At 39.1% G+C, this 19,531-nt stretch overlaps 1 protein-coding gene across 3 annotated transcripts in view; it reads right to left on the bottom strand.

The window, feature by feature from the left end:
- The window catches only part of LOC135101658 (calcium-dependent secretion activator-like), a 503,368-nt gene that overhangs the window by 157,916 nt on the left and 325,921 nt on the right, over positions 1 to 19,531 (bottom strand). For 2 of the 3 annotated variants that reach the window (XM_064005957.1, XM_064005958.1), the window contains 8 exons: positions 18,187 to 18,201; positions 17,009 to 17,038; positions 15,104 to 15,154; positions 12,751 to 12,852; positions 11,013 to 11,076; positions 10,788 to 10,911; positions 10,572 to 10,592; positions 2,147 to 2,259 (listed from right to left, as the gene is read on the bottom strand). In XM_064005957.1, coding sequence (XP_063862027.1) covers positions 2,147 to 2,259; positions 10,572 to 10,592; positions 10,788 to 10,911; positions 11,013 to 11,076; positions 12,751 to 12,852; positions 15,104 to 15,154; positions 17,009 to 17,038; positions 18,187 to 18,201 — 520 coding nt within the window. The remainder of the gene's footprint in view (positions 1 to 2,146; positions 2,260 to 10,571; positions 10,593 to 10,787; positions 10,912 to 11,012; positions 11,077 to 12,750; positions 12,853 to 15,103; positions 15,155 to 17,008; positions 17,039 to 18,186; positions 18,202 to 19,531) is intronic. The other variant, XM_064005959.1, reaches the window with a different exon arrangement.

Genomic DNA, 19,531 nt, shown 5'->3' with positions numbered 1-19,531 from the left:
AATAATAATAATAGTAATAATAATAATAATAATCTATCTACATATCAGGTTGGATATCCTACACAGGGTGGCCCAGACAAGGCACCACAGACTCATACACACATCATTTACACTTTTAGTCCCATCGAACCCTGCTGGAAAGGGACAGTTTTGTGGACATCCCAGGAACTTAGGCATAGCACATACATCCATAGCAAGGCTCAACAGCAAACACTTTTTCATCCCTGCCCCTTCATAATGAGACTGTTCCTTACTCCATACCTACTCCAATCTAAGACCACAACAGATGCAGGGTATTTCCTACAGAGTGCCCCATATCCTAACTGGGTCCATATGCCAATGGCCCCTCCCTGGGATTGATGAAACTCATTTTCATGCACTCACCACTGTCACTCTTCATTCATCTCTATCACACATAATGATTTTGCTTGCTGCACAGTCATTTCTCTCTTTACACAATTCATCCACTCTAAGAAAGCCCATTCACAATGCACATCTCCTCCTTTCTAATTCTGTCACTCCCTGTTACTCCACACATACTCTTCAAATACTACATTGAACCATTTCTTCTCTGCTACTTCCATGTTCCATGTTTGACTACCATATAACACAACAGGCACACTATTCCTTGTATAACCCTATTTACACTCATACCCACTGTTCTGTGTTTAAAGATCTTTCTCAGTCCACCATATATTTTTCCTTTTTCTTTACAAATAGATGTGATAGCAGTGGTGCCATCTGGTTGAAGTAGAGGAGGAAAAGAAGAAGAAGCAAAGTTATTGGAGATATTTTTGGCTAGATGCCAGAAATCACGAGGGGAGTTAGATCTTGAAAGGTTTTGACATTTTCTGTTAATGAAGGAGTTTTTGGCTAGTTGGAGAACAGACTTGGCATGGTTCCGGGCAGAAATATAAAGTGCATGAGATTCTGATGATGGAAGGCTTAAGTACCTTTTGTGGGCCACCTCTCTATCATGTATAGCACGAGAACAAGCTGTGTTAAACAAAGGTTTAGAAGGTTTAGGATGAGAAAAAGAGTGAGGAATGTACGCCTCCATGCCAGACACTATCACCTCTGTTATGCGCTCAGCACACAAAGACGGGTCTCTGACATGGAAGCAGTAGTCATTCCAAGGAAAATCAACAAAATACCTCCTCAGGTCCCCCCAACTAGCAGAGGCAAAACGCCAGAGGCACCTTCGCTTAGGGGGATCCTGAGGAGGGATTGGAGTGATAGGACAAGATAAAGATATGAGATTGTGATCGGAGGAGCCCAACGGAGAAGAAAGGGTGACAGCAAAGGGAAACATTCAGTGAGGTCACAGCTGGGTTTAATGATAAGTTCACAGCACCCCCTGAACAGTGCTTTAGACCTCACTGGGAGTAATTATCGTTTCGGCAGGTGTCTACTGCCTCCTCCTCATCATCATCTTGATGTCACATGTGTGTGTGTGTGTGTGTGTGTGTGTGTGTGTGTGTGTGTGTGTGTGTGTGTGTGTGTGTGTGTGTGTGTGGGGATTATGGATGACTGGGTGTGGTAGGCATCTTAGTTCAGACAACTAATCACATCAGTATTGAACCAGTAAGTTACCCTCCTTATAAAACATGACAAACAATCAACAGATGAGAAGAAATTAAATTCGAGGAAAACTCAACAATGCTGCAGCTTATTTGACTACTGACTATAACTTCAGACCATTTACCTGGCTTTCGTAAAATTATGACTGCAAGATAAGATTTCTATGTGTGTGTGTGTGTGTATATATATATATATATATATATATATATATATATATATATATATATATATATATATATATATATATATATATATATATATATATATATATATATATATATATATATGTGTGTGTGTGTGTGTGTGTGTGTGTGTGTGTGTGTGTGTGTGTGTGTGTGTGTATGTGTGTGATATATATATATATATATATATATATATATATATATATATATATATATATATATATATATATATATATATATATATATATATATATATATATATATATATATATATATATATATATATATATATAAAACTGAATTCTGATTTTAAGCTTTCTCAAAGTTAATATTGCAAATATGGACATCATAAACTAAATAGTTGACTGAGTTCATCTCCATACCTCAGCATGGTGCTCTTCATTCTGCTGCAAGAGGTCAACACAAAGCTCTGCCAGGTGGATTAGGTCATCCAATTTCCTGCTAGCTGACACAGCATTCTCACCACTTAGATCCTCTGTGGAAGGAAAAAATAATAATAATTACATAATTAGTGTAAATAGCCATACTGTTTAAATTTCAAAGCATAGTTAATGTGTGTTTTTTGTAGACAAAGGTGTTTTTCCTCCTCCCTGGCTCAATTTTTATCATGTGCCAGTGATGTCATAGATTTTGATGCATATTTAGGATACAAAAGGATTGATTGCTGATATGACTTTGAATTCCCATACTTACTGCCGAGTTCAGCACCTGTTATGTTTCCAATATTTGCAAGAATCTTTCATCACAATCACATGCAGTCACCACATGTTCATATAAAGATACAGAAATTAATGAAGATGGTAAAAGTGTCAGAAAGGAGTAGTAAGTGCAGTGATATAATATTGTATCATCTATGGGATGTCAGGATGAATCTCAAGTAGTAGCAGGCAGATGAAAGGGGAAGAGTGGCAGCCAAGGTATTTATTTGTAAGAACTTATAAACCAGAAGCCCAGTAGGAGAATAAACAGAGCCAGAGATGGAAATGTCTAGTGCAGGTGTTAGCACAAAGAGGACAAGGAGAGCTGTCTCAAAAATCCAGGAGTAGGTCTATAAGTAGACCAAAAACCAAAATACATTCACTGATCTTCTTTTGACTGTTAACACTTTACAGTCAGCAACATTCGGGGTTAGAACTCCTGCCAATGAAAGTGTCACATTGCACAAACTGGCAACTTGCTCCTCCTTGGTCTGAAAAAAAAAATCTGCTGGAGAAAATAAATATATGGCAACTTAGGTTAGTTCATTGTATGCTTTTGAGAGCACAGAATAACTGATTCAGTGTCTGATGTATTAACTTAAGGGAAAGTTATGTTTGCTTTAAACAAAGTGTTCTAATGAGGTGATGTGCTTTGATTGGAAAATATACTGGCCATGATTACAGAGTATGAATGTTAAGAGTTTCATTAGAATGGTGAAATGAATAGAAAAATAAGCTATATAACTATTGGCAGTGAAAAAGACTGTGAGTGCATTGGTGAAGAAATGGAGCAAAGAGGGACATGAGGATGGTGGTGGGCTTCCCCAAAATGTTTGACAACACCACACATAGTATGAGGAGACAGTTAAAGGCATATCCTCAACTTAAATAAAAAAAAAAAAAATAATAAAATAAAATAAAAAATATTTTGAGGCACATTCTCATGTTGCTCATCACTCTATTTCTTCAACACACTCAGAGTATTTTCATTGCCAATAGTAATATGGCTTATTTTTCTATTCATTTAACCATTCTAGTGAAACCCTAACATTCATACTATATAATCCTGGCATGTATATTTTCCAGGCATTGCAGATCACCTCAGTAGAAAACTTTGTTTAAAACAAACACAGCCATTTTGTTAGCCAAAGATAGGAGCAGTCACAAAAGATAACTTTCCCTTATGTCAATGTATCAAACACTGAATCAGTTATTCTATGTTTTGAAAAACATATGAGGCTAACTTAAGTTGCCATGTAGTTATTTTCTACTGGCAGATTTTTTCAGATCAAGGAGTGAGTTGCCAGTTTGTGCAATGTGATGCTCTTGTTGACAGGAGTTCTAATTGTGAAAGTCGCTTATTGTACATACAATAACCTTTCAATTGCACAAAATCCTTTACATATAATAGTCCTTTAACAGTACATGGCATTTACATATAATAATATTTCAACCAAACAAAACATTTACAAAGTATTTACAAAGAATTATCCTTAAGCACCACATTTCTATAAACAATCATAATTATAATAGTACTCAACAATGAAGTTTACTGGGTGACGAGACTGGCAAACTACAAGAGCATGAAATGTATCCCCAGCCTGGACATGGTACATCATATGGCAGTAAAGTTTGTTCACATCAACTTTGTACCTGCTTCTATGTTTATCTATTTATTTTTTGTTTTATTATGAACAAGAAAAAAGACATTATCTCCTGATACTCTCACAAACTGCACAAGCAAAGGCATTTGGTGACCAAACTGTGAAGGTGTGGGTGAAATTTTTATGACGATGTAGGAGAGGAAAGTAAAAGAATCATATTAGACCAGTCTCTGCCCTTTAGGCATCATGTTTAGCAATATATTTCCAACTCTATACAACAAATGCCATACATTTGTCTGCTAAAGAATGCATATAATTTTTGATTAGTGGCCAGCACATTATTAAAGACACTTCCTTAAATGTCTGTTTGCACTTCAATTCTGTTCTAGGCATTACCTGAACCTCTTGTTATTCAAAGTATACTTCATAGTGGCAAAACTGAGATGGCCCATATTTTTTGCCTTAAAATAATGTTACACCAGGGTTATGGGTGTGGACGGCAGCACTGCTGGAGGTGGCAGCACTGGGAGAGGCGGGAAGGCAGAGAGAGCAGAGATGTGTTGCCTGAGAGGAAGCCAGCGTGTGCCTGCCTGCTTTGGAAGTGTTTCCTTGCCTGTTGAGTGCCCTGTTGAGTGCCTGTCGTGCCCTGGGAGACCTATGGTGCCCCTGTGAACTTGTAAAGCAGTGTACTTGCGGAGGATTTGTCAATAAATCTAGGAAATAGTGCCTGTGTTTTCCCTTGTGCCCCGGCCTCATGTGTATGTGCATTGTCCCAGCGTTCAGAGTGTGACTTATTTGAGGCCCCGCTGCTCTAGTTTCTCGACCCGTGCCTGTGTGGATAACACGCCCTCCCGGAGTGAGGGGTGGGCGCAACAAGTCGTGTCATAGAGTGGGATCCAGGGAACAGTGAGCAGTGAGACTGTGAGTCATCATGGAGTCACAAGATGACCACCATGACAGGGCCGAGGGCGGCTCGAGTGAGGTCAAACCAGGCCAGATGGACTTGATTGCTGCCATGCTGGCTGGTATGAGGCAGGAAATGGCAGTGGACCGTGAGCCACAGGCTCAGAGGGCACGTGAGCAGGTTGAAAGGACCGATCAGCTGGCACGTGAGCAGGCTCAACGGGCGGATGACCAGGTCTGCCATCTTGAGGATGTGCTACAGAGCAGCCTTGTGCCCTTGAAGGCGGAAACACAGCAGTACACCAACCAGGCTTGCCACAGTGTCAGGAATGAACTGCTGGACAAGGTGCAGACTCTGGAAGGTGAGGTCCAGGGCCTGAGGGAGGAGATGAGGACTGAGAAGCAGCGGCGCGAGCTGGCAACAGCATGCGCGGAGGAACAGGCAGCCCCATGTGTTCTGGTGGGAACCGCTGGGGTGGCGGACCTGCTGGGGCCTGTCTGGGGCCCTTGGCAAGAACCCTCAGCTCGGGGTCCTTGCAGTGTCATGTCAGAGCTGGTGGCTGCTTCAGGGGACTGGGGAGCCATTGGAACTCCTCCCTTGAGCCCATCTGGTGGCAGGCTGGGGCTTAGTCAACCACCCCCCTTCTGCCACCATCACCCCCTCTGTCTCCCTTCCCCAGCCGCCCCGCCAGCTGCCCGCACAAGTTGCGTTCTCCACCCCTCAGTCCTTCGGCTTCCCAGCGTTTGGGGAAATGCAAGCTGGTGGAGTATGACGGGAAGGTAGCCTGGGAGGCTTACGTCGCCCAGTTCGAGATGCTAGCCTTTGCCCAGGGCTGGAGCGAGGCTGAGAAGGCGCTTCAGTTGGCAACAGCACTGCGAGGCCCTGCTGTGGAGGTCTTGGGGCACCTGCTGCCAGCCCAATGCGCCTGTTATGGAAGTGTGGCAGAGGCCCTTCAGCGCCGCTTCAGGCACCACCACCAGGCCGAGGTGTACTGGGCTCGCCTGAAGAAGAGGACTTGGGAGCAGGGCGAGACGCTGTCCCAGTTGGCGCAGGACGTGGAGGCATTGGTAAGAAGGTCGCATCCTGCGGCCCTGGAAGAAATGATTGTGGTGCTGGCCCGAGATTCCTTCATTGATGCCCTAGATGACCAACAGCGGCAAATCTACGTCAAGCAGGTGCACCCTGGGGACCTGCAGGTGGCGCTGGCAAGGGCCTTGGAATTTGAGGCCTTCCTGAAGATGACCAGTGGCCAAGGGGCAGCCGCCCAATCCTGCTGTGACCTCCGAGGACGGAAGGCGAAGGTGGAGAAGGAGCCACCACCGAGGAAGGCAAGCCCCGATGGTTTTCGTGGCTCATGTTGGGGCTGTGGCGAGAAGGGCCACAGACGCAGTCGATGCCTGAGGGAACGAAGGACACGTTCTCTCGACTGGCTGGATTCTGATGCCTTTCAGCCTTGCTGCAAGGACTGCAGCAAGTCTGGCCACCGCCCCAGTGCCTGGCCCAAGCCAAAGGAAGTGGTGCAGGCGGGAATCTCGGACAGGCTGGAGAAGGGGGCCGAACCCCAGCCATCCTCAGTCCCAGGGTCCTGCCCTGTGTAAGCTGTTGCTGGACAACTAGTGTGATGCAGGTGGAGGGCTCAGTGGACGGGAACCCATGCCGCCTGACAGTGGACACTGGGGATGAGAAGACTTTGGTGTGGCCTGACATGCTGGCTGCCACTTGAGTCCAAGATGCACCACAAAGGCTGTGTGGCATGACAGGGCACTGTGTGCAGCTCAAGGGCCCAGTGGACATTCATATTAGTGTGGTCAGCACTGTGGAGCGGCTGCCGGTGTACGTCGCTGACTTTGATGAACCATGTCTGCTGAGACTCGACTACCTGATGCAGAGCAAGGCTTGTGTTGACCTTGGACGGAAGCTGGTGAGGGTGTGGCCAAGAAGTGCCTTTGCTTCTGGAGGTTGGCTGTGCAGAGGTAGTTGTGGCTGAGAGAAGTCACCTTGCCCCTAGGATGGAGGCCAGAGTCCAGTGTCGACTGTCCAGAGCGATGCGTGGATCGGAAGGCATGGTGGAGCCCACAGAAAACCTGTGACTGGCTGACGGAGTGGCAGTCGGGCAGAGCCTCGTTCAAGTGGGGGAGGAGTTAGTTAGAGGTGGCTGCTGTGAGGCCCCTGCCCGACTTCCTGGAGGATTTGGCTCACTGGAGTGCCTCTGACCTGACGGAGGCGCAGATGGAGAAGGTGCGCCACACTCTGGCTCAGTACGCAGACATCTTTAGCAGGGGTGTCATGAACATGGGCTGCATGGGGTTGGTGAAGCACAGCATCAAGATGGGAATTAGTGCGCCCATCAAGAGCCCACCCCGACATATCACACTAGCCAGGTGAGAGGAGATGCAGCACACCGTCAATGAGCTGGCAGCGCAGGGGGTGACTGAGCAGTTGGACAGTCCGTGGTCATCAGCGGTAGTCCTGGTTAAGAAGGACGGCATGCAGTGCTTCTGTGTGGACTATGGGGCACTGAATGACGTGACTGCCAAGGACTCTTACCCCCTGCCGAGGATTGATGACATGCTCGACGCGCTGGTGGGGGCCAGGTGGTTCTCCACACTCGACCTGAAGCTGGGTTACCACCAGGTGGAGATGGCAGAGGAGGACAAGCCCAAGACTGCTTTCTCCTTCGGTCAGGGCTTGTGGCAGTTCAATGTCATGCCCTTTGGTCTCTGCAACGCCCCTAGTTGTTTTGAGCGTCTGATGGAGAGGGTGTTTGGAGCGGCTGGAGGAGGTTCTGCACTGGCTGAGGAAAGCCAACCTCAAGCTCAGCCCCAAAAAGTGCTCTCTCTTTCAGTACGAGGTGCCATTCCTGGGGCATGTCGTTGGTCGGGACAGTGTGTGCACCGATCCGGAGAAGGTAGCAGTGGTGGAGAAGTGGCCCATCCCCACCAACGTGGCGGAAGTCAGGAGCTTCTTGGGCCTGTGCACGTACTACCGTTGTTTCATGCAGGACTTTGCCAGTGAGGGCTCTCGCCGAAGCTCCAGAGCCCCTGGGAGAGGCCATACATGGTGGAAACAGTCCTCTCTGATGTCACGTATCAGATTCGCTGGGGACGGAAGTGACCGTCTGTTGTCCACGTGGACCGGCTGTGGCGTTACCATGGTTCGGGCCGCTACTCCTGGGGCCATGGCGGGGAAGATGAGGATGTAAGCCCCAGCAGCAGCGACGAGGAGGTGGCAGGGGCTGCCCGCGATGGGAATGAGCGTGGAGCAGGCAGCACAGCAAATGACAGTGGTGACATTGATCCTGAACTTAGGGCTAGAGACACCCCCCATGAGTGGCGCTGCTGACTCGCCACAGCCCACGCCTCCACCACCACAGCGACCTCGGCGGCAGAGGCGTAGAACAGGGTAGATGAGAGACTTTTGTGATGTTCCTGAGCATTAATTTTCTTTGTGTATTTCATTTATTTATTTCCACTTATTTTCTTGTGTGTATGTGTGTGTGTCATGGCAGCCGGGTCATCTGACTTGTAGGGGGGGAATAATGTTACACCAGGGGTATGGGTGCGGGCGGCAGCACTGGGAGAGGTGGGAAGGCAGAGAGAGTGGAGACGTGTGGCCCGAGAGGAAGCCAGTGTGTGCCTGCCTGCTTTGGAAGTGTTTCCCTGCCTGTTGAGTGCCCTGTTGAATGCCTGTCATGCCCTGGAAGACTTGTGGTGCCCCTGTGAACTTGTAAAGCAGTGTACTTGTGGAGGATTTGTCAATAAACCTAGGAAATAGTGCCCACGTTTTCCCTTGTGCCCCAGCCTTGTGTACGTGTGTGTGTGTGTGTGTGTGTGTGTGTGTGTGTGTGTGTGTGTGTGTGTGTGTGTGTGTGTGTGTGTGTGTGTGTGTATTGTCCCGGCATTCAGAGTGTGACTTATTTGAGGCCCCACTGCTCTAGTTTCTTGACCCATGCCTGTGTGGATAACATGCCCTCCCGGAGTGAGGGGTGGGTGCAACAATAAACATATATGAAAATAAGAAAGATCAGTGAATGAACAAAGAGTAGCACGATGTCCCTGATAATCTTTTTCCACGGGAACAAAAAAAAATCTGTGTGGTAAGCATTCCAATCACAGCAACATGCAACACTAAATACTTAAAACAATAAATTTCTTCAAGTTTACCATTCAGAGATATATTCTGAAGGAAGAGTTCAAGGACAGTATAGATGAAGGGGAAGATAAAGACTGTTAAATATGCATGGATATGTGATTATATTCCAGTGTATGGGAAAACAAGGGAAGAAGTTCAGTGACAATTATTAGGAGAGTGCTTAATAGGTTCTGAGACATTCATCCTTGTGCATGTGAATATGGAAGCTGGATGTGAAGAGATTGATGATTGATAAGATGTGTTTGGAGGAAATGAAAATGGTATTAGTAATAATGGTGGACATGTTAAAAATTAACAAGAACAGTAAAAAATTTAAGTATTTCTTCTTTCTTTTTCATTTTATGGATTCTATCACATATAATTATGAAGTTACAGATATTTAAAAATTTCATTTTGCATTGAGTTTAAACTGACACCATTTTTTTTTTCAATATGAAATAATAAAAAAATACCATTGGGCATGGAAAGACATAAAAATTATTGTGGAAAGTCCATAAAGAAAATGTAACAACAAAGATATATAAATGGGTATACAGTAAAATCCCTCTTATCCGGCATCAACGGGACTGCCGACATGCCGGATACTTGAATATTGCCGGATACTTGAATCGAAGTGAAATTATGTCCACAATCACCACCCTACACTCACGCTTCTTACCATAACAAAGATCAGCTGATCTGATCAGCTGCTTAAGTGTAAGCACAACACGCTTCCTCTTTTCTACAACCTTAGGCATGATGAAGGCGTCAGGCGATAAACAGTGCACACGCGGGACTGAGTCACTGAGTAAACACAGTGCAGTGGGCCGTGGGTGACGCGAAGCAGTGCACTCTGGTGGCGAGGGGAATTTTAATCGATTTTATGAGTACACATTGATTTTTTATTGATTTTAAGGCTCAGGGAAAAATGTGCCGGATGCTTGAAGCTGCCGGATACTCGAATGCCGGATGAGAGGGATTTTACTGTATTCATCATTCTACTGTCTGCCATCCTTGGACACTTGGTCTATTATATCCAATGCTTAATAAAAAGCAAAATGCTTATCTGTGTTTTTTTCAATATTAAAAAAATGAAGAATGAAGTCTTTCCTGTGGTTATGCATTGTACCTTTAATTCCTGAGTGTGAAATTGAAGGGAGAAGTAACCAGTAAGGGATATTCATAAACAAAACATGCTATCCCAGTTGTTACTACATACAGTACAAAGTAAAAAAAAAAAAAAAAAAAAATAAATAAATAAAATAAATAGATAAATAAATAAAAAACAAATGAATAAAATAAATAAGTAAATAAATAAATAGTTAAATAAATAAAAAAAATAAATAAATAAATAAAAATAAACAAATAAATAAATAAATAAACAAACAAACAAATAAATAAATAAATAACTAGTTACTATAATTGTAGTAACCATGCAAAAAGCATTTACCTTGAAGGGTTGATTCACCACCTAGGGATTAAAAATATTTTACTTTAGCATTAGTCACTGAATCTTCATTTATGATGGAGAACACTATCTCATTAAAGGTAACTTCTTCAGCACAGAAAAAAAATCTGTTTTTTTTTTTTTATGTCAATGCTCATTATAGGAAAAGGAAAACTAAAGTCTATATTCATACTACTATAGTGATCAAGAGTAACAAACCCTCAATTCTGGTTTCTGCTGAGAGACGAGTGTAGTTGAGGAGAGCAGCATTTTCTAGGCACTTCTTAATCATGCCTCTCACTTCTTCAGGTGGAACTGGAGTAACTATATCCTTCATCAACACCTGCATACAAGAAATCAGCGTAATACATTTGTGTGAAATAACAGCCCATTTTGAAAGACATGTTCATCATTTTTTCTAGCTATTCCTAACAAAGTACTCACCCGTTCAAGTAAAGATAATGTGGCTTTAAGGGCACCTTCTGGTCGACCAAATGGGAAACAATACCTGTCAAAATAAAACATTTTGTTGAAACTGGAAAAGCTAGAAGTAGTTATTCATTGGTATTTACTCTCGTTGGTTGTTTAAAGAATTATTGGTTGCTAATATTTTGGTCATATGGAAACAATGTTACTTTTGAGATTCTTCACTCCTCCAACCAAATAAATAACTAATGAAAAAAAAAAATGAATCTATGAAACTTACTTTTGTGTCTTAATTTCTTCCTAATAATTATTATCATGGAACATGTACTTCAATTACTATTAGAATTTTCAATCTTAATATAAAATATTTACAACGAAAAAGCTTGTTTGACTTTGAGAATATAGTTATAAATATCGTTCATGATGCCACAATACGTCTTATATGTAACTATTATTCCACTGTAATATCCACATAAATTTTTATATTTTAGATACAGGACATGGTGAAAAATGTGGAAACGAAGAGGGAATGAGAACTCTGCAAGAATGGAAAATGATAAGATTATTAGATCATTTTGATGAAAGTAAAATATGTATTTTAAGAATGCAATAGTATATTAGTCCTGGTAGTAACATATGCAAGAGGAAGCTGGACATAAAGCAAAAAGTCAAAGATACAGAACAGAAGCAGTGCAGTGATTATTCACAAGAAAATCTGAATATTGTTTTCATCACAATTTAGCTTTTAAGGGACTAGACAATAAGTCCAATATATTGAGTAATTACTGAACTGAAAGACATACAATTCTTAATTTAATGAGAAAGCAGGTGCAAGAAGAGTGGATATGTAATGGAAATAAATCAAAGAAAATTAAAACAGAAAAGGCAAAACACAACATAAAGTAATCATACAACTAGCAGAGTTACACATAACACCAGTAAATTGCCTCAGAAGGCAATTGATGAGCGAAGCTATCACTAATGTATCAGTGGAAGAGGTTTTTCAACAAGTGAGAGAGAGAGAGAGAGAGAGAGAGAGAGAGAGAGAGAGAGAGAGAGAGAGAGAGAGAGAGAGAGAGAGAGAGAGAGAGAGAGAGAGAGAGAGAGAGAGAGAGAGAGAGAGAGAGAGAGAGTGTGTGTGTGTGTGTGTGGTGAATTCAGGCACCCCACACATTGTACATTTGCCAAAACTTTGCAAGAGCCTAATGGTTGTGCTATATACCATTGGATAGAAAATTTCATTCTGCATTCAGTGCTCTCTGACAGTCACATTACAAAAAGTTTTATACTGTATTTTGCACATGCACAGTATTGTTGCAAGTTTGACATGCTTTTTTGCCATAACTTGCATAACTCTTCTTAACAACAAAATTTGAGCTTAATCAATTAATTAGTTGAAAAATTGGAATTTTTACTTTACACATGCACATTGCTACTTGGAAGTTGGCAAAGAATTTTATCAAAATTATAACAACATGACACCTCTTAAGTTTCATTGAAATTTGTTGAGTAGCTTTTGAGAAATCCTATTTTTGACACCCTTCTACCTTTTGCAATTTACCCAATGACTTCACCCAACAGAAAAGATGAAAGCTATATCATATATAACTGACAGAGTTGTGCTATCAGAGTTGTGATATCATACAAAATTATCATACTAAAGATAACGATGATGCAAACTTGAGTATGTCCTTGACAAATCCAGCTTAAAGATTCTTGGGATTCATTTCAAAACTTAATGTTAATTTGCACTTACATAAAATTTGTAATTTGGTGTTCAAGTAAGACTCTTAGTCTCTCCTTGATGTGTTGGAAGCGCTCCTTCTCTTCTGCCAGGACGGTCCCCACACCATCAGGTCTGAATGAAGAAGGAGTGTTACGGCAGGACAAAATGAGGGCTTCAGTCTGAGTAATGAAGGGAGGGTGTTTCATGAACTATAACCAACTATATCTTACTTAGTCTTAAGTCCCATAATTTACATTACTCTGAAAATATTTACTGCTACTAGAAAGGATTTATTGCTGCACTGTAAAATCGTAGATATGAATTAAGGGAAATTAAGAAACTATGCTGTCACCTAAGAAGGAACATCAGCAGCTGCATTATAAAAATATAACTACTCAGACATGAGCCCAATACACTGTGTAAACGTTGAATGTCTCACTTTTTTCATACATTCTGAAGCTATATATTTCTGATGCAAATTACTTTTATAAAATAAGTACTTAACTTCATACATTAGATGCTCAAAATAGAAATACAAAGCATGAGGATGGTTAATGTTGTTTTAAATATTTGGTTATGCAACTAATATATAATGATTCAGAGTATACTTTACATGATGTAAATGGCTTGATATGACAACCTTATTCTAAAGTCATGAATACTGATGGCAGACAAAGATGCATCAAGCATAAATTAACGTAACAAGTGGGCATGACCGATGCAGTTTGCATAAAACCTGCCATGCAGTAGTGATTATTTTGCAAAAGCATTATTTCTTTTCATATTTCATATGCACCCAAACTATCTCAAATCAAATTAAAGCACATATTCTGGCACAGATCCCGACCACATCAGCAGAATTAGAAGAAAACAGAAAAAACTATGAAACATATTACAAATTTGCAATGAACTTTCATTGCTTATGCTGTGTTAATTTTTATATTGATGTATAATGAGTTACTGAGAATAAGGGACTGCATGGTGGTGGTAGTGGTGGCAGAGCTTCTGTGAGCCACCCTAGGGTGTACCATCAGTGCTCAGCAGGCAGGGTGAGTGACCTTGTCTCTGAGGTGTTGACCCACCACACTCTTAATCATTAAAATAACACTGCTGTCTAGTTAGAACCACCCAAATCTCTGTCTATCGAGTTGGGGGTTGGAGACAACAGGAACCAGCTGTGGCCTGGCCTGATTCACTCTCAAAAGAAATCAAGGCACCCTGCAGACATACATACATACATACATAGTGCATACACACATGTATTATGATCATTAGATTGCCAATCAGGCATGGAGAGGAGATGTTCTGCCATTTTTTTTTCTTTTCTTTTTTTTTCCTCTTTTATGATCATACACTATAAAATGTTCATGCCTGGGTCTGAATAAAATGGGTAAAGCTGCACAGAGATGTGGGCAAACTAAAATCTATTGGCCAAAAAAAAAAATAAAATAAAAAAAAAAAAAATAAATAAATAAATAAATAAATAAATAAATAAATAAAAATAAAAATAAAATAAAATTCTTCTCTCATGAATAAATCATGTTCAAGTGTATTATGAAGAACAGTACTTAATACAATTATGAAACACTGAGATAATTGGTGTGAAAACTGCTGTTTCAATATGATACATATCATGATATGATTGTAATGTAGTGTTATATGAATACCCACATGGATGCTTGTTTGTTGTCTGTTTTCCTGGTTGCAAGAAGCTTGATAAGAGAGAGGGAACTACATCTACATAGTTCATAATGTAAGTATGAGGGAAGTAAGTATTTAGCGTCTTAAGAAATTTTAGCCAGGAAAATTTCTGCAGAGAAGAATCACACCTATAAACAAGTAAGTTTCTCAGTAAATTCCTAATGCATTAAAAAAAAGTGGCACTGAAAAAAGAGGTTGCTTGGAAAGATCACAGTTCCATGCAGATTGACAAGGTGCTGACAAACACCCATGGATTCAAAACAGTAATTGTAACTTGGAATGAAGGCATTATCATAAGTAACTAAATCTGAACTAATGGAACTACTAAAAATGCACAGAATAAGAACAATCATGCTACTCACACTAAATAAAGTTCAGCATGATATGCATTATTTGTCCTAACTGAATATATCAACTGCAACATTTCAAGTTACTGGTGCACAATGCAATAGACTCGTGAATGACATGAATATAAAATTGCAATAAATGCTCATCATGAAGCATAACATTTTCCATCTGTAATAAAAGAAATATTCAAAATACTGGCATACTAATTATTCATATGCTTATAAAAATTTAAAATGTGTTGTGTATATCTAGCAAACTATGTAATTATAAAGATGGTTCTAGATTATATTACCATGAAATCCAATCTTCTACACTACTTTCCTTTTCAACAAACCTTGTTGGAAATGGTACGTTAGGGGCTATTGGGCCTTGAGTTTGTTCTTGGCTATGGACAGAAGACAAAATGGTGTCAGATGAAAACTAAACGTACCAATGTATCCTACTAAGATCATTTTATGTACTATGTCGTTATTTCCAAGCAAGCTAATTTTGTTTATATACTTCCAATAAGGATGTATATTAAGAGTTAGGCAATGATATTTCTAGATTTTTTTTTATCCAACTAATTAGATGTTGCACCCAAGAACAGAGTGAAAATGACTATCAAAATATAATCACTGTAAATTTTCAAAATAACTGTATAATCATTGCCAGTTATGGAGAGTTCCTCACTTCTCTGGTATATGTATCTCAATTTTAGTATGTTTGTTTAGACTGTCAGACCAAATTCACTGTATATATATATATATATATATATATATATATATATATATATATATATATATATATATATATATATATATATATATATATATATATATATATATATATATATATATATATATATATATATATATATATATATATATATATATATATATATATATATAAAACTGTTACAATAAGATTATTATAAAATTAATTATAATCTCTCCATACAGTAGGAAGGTGGTTTTGATTTCCAAATCAAATATGTTCCAAGGAACATATGATAATGGTTAATACCAAGTATCAGATCAAATTTTCTTTCATCAACACTGTCCTAGATGATACCAATGGTACAAACTACTGTAGAATAATCTCTCTTACACTCATTTACATCCATAATATTTTTCTTACTTTTCAAGTTTTAAAGAATGCTTCATATTAATATATCTACTTCAAATACCATATTTACTTAATGCCAGAATAGTTATGGCCATGTTCATGGGCTGCTACCTGGTGGCACGTCCTGTTGGCCACATACTGGATACATTTTACTGAACAACATCACATTACAGTCTTACACAACACGGCACACGTCCTGTCTACAGCCAATCAGTGCATATTACAGCAGGGATACATCAAGGATTATTACCAATAATTGTTAACATCAGAGTGGTTGGTGCCACAATAACTGATCAGTGGCTCAGACTCTTTGGAATTTTTTCATAAAGGAAAAAACCTTTGGGTACATCACCAAATACACATTGTTATCTCTAACCATTCATTGACTGGAAATATGTTATCATGAAATATCAATCAGCCATGCTTTAAACATATAATGTAGCATGCATAAAAAAAGAAAAAAGAAAAAAATTCACATTAACTGTAATTAGCTCTTTCAAAAGAAGGCTGAAACTGTAAGAATGTCATAGGAAGGAAATCAACTTGCATACCTAAATTACTGAATGTCTTGAAACCACTGTGATGTAACAAAATCCAATTTGAAACAGGGGAGGCCAAAGGTCAATACAAGTGACTTTCAATATTACAAATAAAAAAATGAAACCCACTTTATGTAAATAGTAAGGAAGGGAAGCTCATTATGTATGGTTTGATTTTCAAATATACTGACACACAGGCTAACAAGGTAATTTTGAATGTCACCAGGTTAGGGAGTAGTGCGGGTCATACAGCAAATGAGTGAAAGTGGCTAGAACTTTCAAACAGCAGATTTGCCACTTTACCTAAACTCTCAAACACACTTGCTTCTCCTTCCCTGATCAAGTTTTACTGACCTCATATTTTGAAAACAGTGGCATATAAATAAAAAAAAAAATAAGCACTGTTTTTCCACAAAATAATTTTCTTAGCATTATCTCTTAACTGAATAAAACTTACCAAAATGTAGAAGCAACTGTATTAAGAAATTCACACAAGATTTATCACACTCAAACCTGCATGATCAGGAAAAGGAGTTGGCAGTGTTGAAGAGAGACTAGGGGAGGTGTGGGTGACAAGTGTGTGTGTAACTAACCCTACTGACACTGTCCCATCCTCGGCGGGGCTGAGAGCGACGTGGGGTGGGGGGAGAACAGCTATATTAGCAGTCACAACCCATATTTCCTGGTTTTGGTATAGTTTGTCCCATGAGTACTACCATGTATGTAGCTTACTTAAATTCAACATACATGCAGTTGATCTACTATTTGTAATATAATAAAATTTCAGGCACTCACACAAAAGCACACTTGTACTTTGACTCTTTTCATCTTTCTCCTGGTAGCATCCTTCTTTATTGCTCCATATATTTTTACCTCAATAATCAGGGCAATGAATTTGAGTAAGATTTCATTTCAGTCAACATCAAGGCATAGCATCTCATGCCTAACTATTATAGTGACATTTCCATTGATTATTACTGATCAGAAAATCCTTCATACAATATACTGTTTTACATAAACTAAATATGTAATTTAACTTTTACAACATATACTGTAAACTGATGCGTGAGTAGACACACACACACGCACACACACACACACACACACACACACACTGTAATTATATATATATATATATATATATATATATATATATATATATATATATATATATATATATATATATATATATATATATATATATATATATATATGAAGGATCTCTGCACGGATGCATGAAATGTTGATCAACACAAATGGCAATCATGAATAGTTTTTCTTGACACCTCCAGCAGAAAGATGTTACACATTCAAAGCACAGGAGAATAATTATAAGTTAACCTAAATAACTTCAGCACAAAAAAGAGAAACTGAATAAAAAAAAAAAAAAACATGAAGAGGCTATCTTTAATAGTGATAAGAGCAAATATATTGTAACTATAATGAAGAGCAATTATGTCCCCATTCAATCACTGTCATTCCACTACATTCACAAAATTACACTCAGAAAATTTCATTAAAACTACCACATACACTGAATTAGTAAGAAATGGATTTTTATTTTAATTACAGATTTTCTACAACTTATAAATTAAGGAGAAAAAAAAAGGTCAATAATATATAGGCAATTATGTGAAAATTTTGAGATACTGAGGCCCTTTGAAAAGTTATAACAGAAAAAAAACCCCTCATATTAAATCAATTATAATAAACAAGTTTTATAAACTTTATCTGCTTTATACAAATCAAGAAGTGACTCCTTAAGACATACCTTAATGCTTGATGACTGCCAAAAAAAAAAAAGAAGAAAAAAAAAAAGAAAGAAAAAAAAAAAAAAAAAAAAAAACACAAACTCTCATCAGTTAAAGTGATAAGGAATAACCAGAATGACCCATCTTAAAGCATTCTATGAAAAGCCTTAATAAATACTCCGAATACTGTACACATGTAAAATTGGTAAAAGAACAGGTATGACTGAATATGAATAAAAGCAAATGAGTTATTGAAAGCTCAGAAAATTTAAGTTCCAAAGTGTTTACATATGGTAAATCACAGATGACAACACTTGCTGGAGATTATGTACACTAGTTTGGCAAACTTGTAAGTTATTATCTAGGTATCTGACAGAAATACCAGCCCTTACTCATCTGTCAGTAAGATAAGAATTGCCTTAAAAATGTAAAGCTATACCCTATACTAAACCAAGATACACTAATTTTGGCCTGGATTATAACTTTACAAATATCGTTTGTCTTCCCAGTTTTCCTTGGTTTTCCTTGTGAGGAATGCTTAAAAATAGTTTGAGGCTATTTAACATACATAAAGATCTTCAATTATATTTGAATAATCTACTTAATATTAAATCTTAAGTTTTTAAAAGTTGACATCATGAAAGGGGCACATAACTAAATACAAGCCATGCAGGTAATGTAGCTTCCCATAACACATGTCTATAATGAAGTAGATGTTTGGTATTCATAAAATCTAAATCTTTCCGAGCACTTCCTTTCTAGCAGAAGCCAACTTTATTTAGAGTCAGCCCAGAAACTGAAATAACTCTTGTTAAATAATTTCACTTATAAAGCAGAACTGCTGGTAGTACATTCTATGAGACAGAATTAAGTCACTAAGTACTATCAAGAAATTTCTAAAGATATGATAAAGACACTCCTACAGTAATAGATTTCAGTTCCAGGCACTACCTGACACTGGATGAGTTTTAGACTTATTAACAGATGGCAAGATTATGCAGAGGGAAGGCTGAGTACAAAGACAAATACAATAAATAGAACAGGCAAGGGAAACAATTATTTAGTCAACTTACACCACCAAGACAGAAAAAAAGTGTAAGGATTAAGGCATCAAACATGAACAGTTAGAATATATTTTGGTGTGTCATAGAAGCTGTATGCAATTCAGTTCTATTTGTCTCAAAAATTAATATGAAACCTTCCTTATTACAGTTTATATCTTATAACCTAGCACATAATTTATATCCAATCTAAGCTAAACCCCTTCAGCTGATTGGTTGAACTAGTATTTCACAAAAGTCTTTAATTGGTTGATTGGTTGGTTGTCAGTCAGTCAGACTGACACAGGCTGCTCTGAGCTGCTCT

This window comes from Scylla paramamosain, chromosome 6 (genome assembly GCF_035594125.1).
Source record: "Scylla paramamosain isolate STU-SP2022 chromosome 6, ASM3559412v1, whole genome shotgun sequence".
NCBI classification, from domain to species: Eukaryota; Metazoa; Arthropoda; class Malacostraca; order Decapoda; family Portunidae; genus Scylla; species Scylla paramamosain.
Note: the sequence above shows the minus strand (reverse complement) of the source record. Positions and strands in the feature narration are given on the sequence as shown.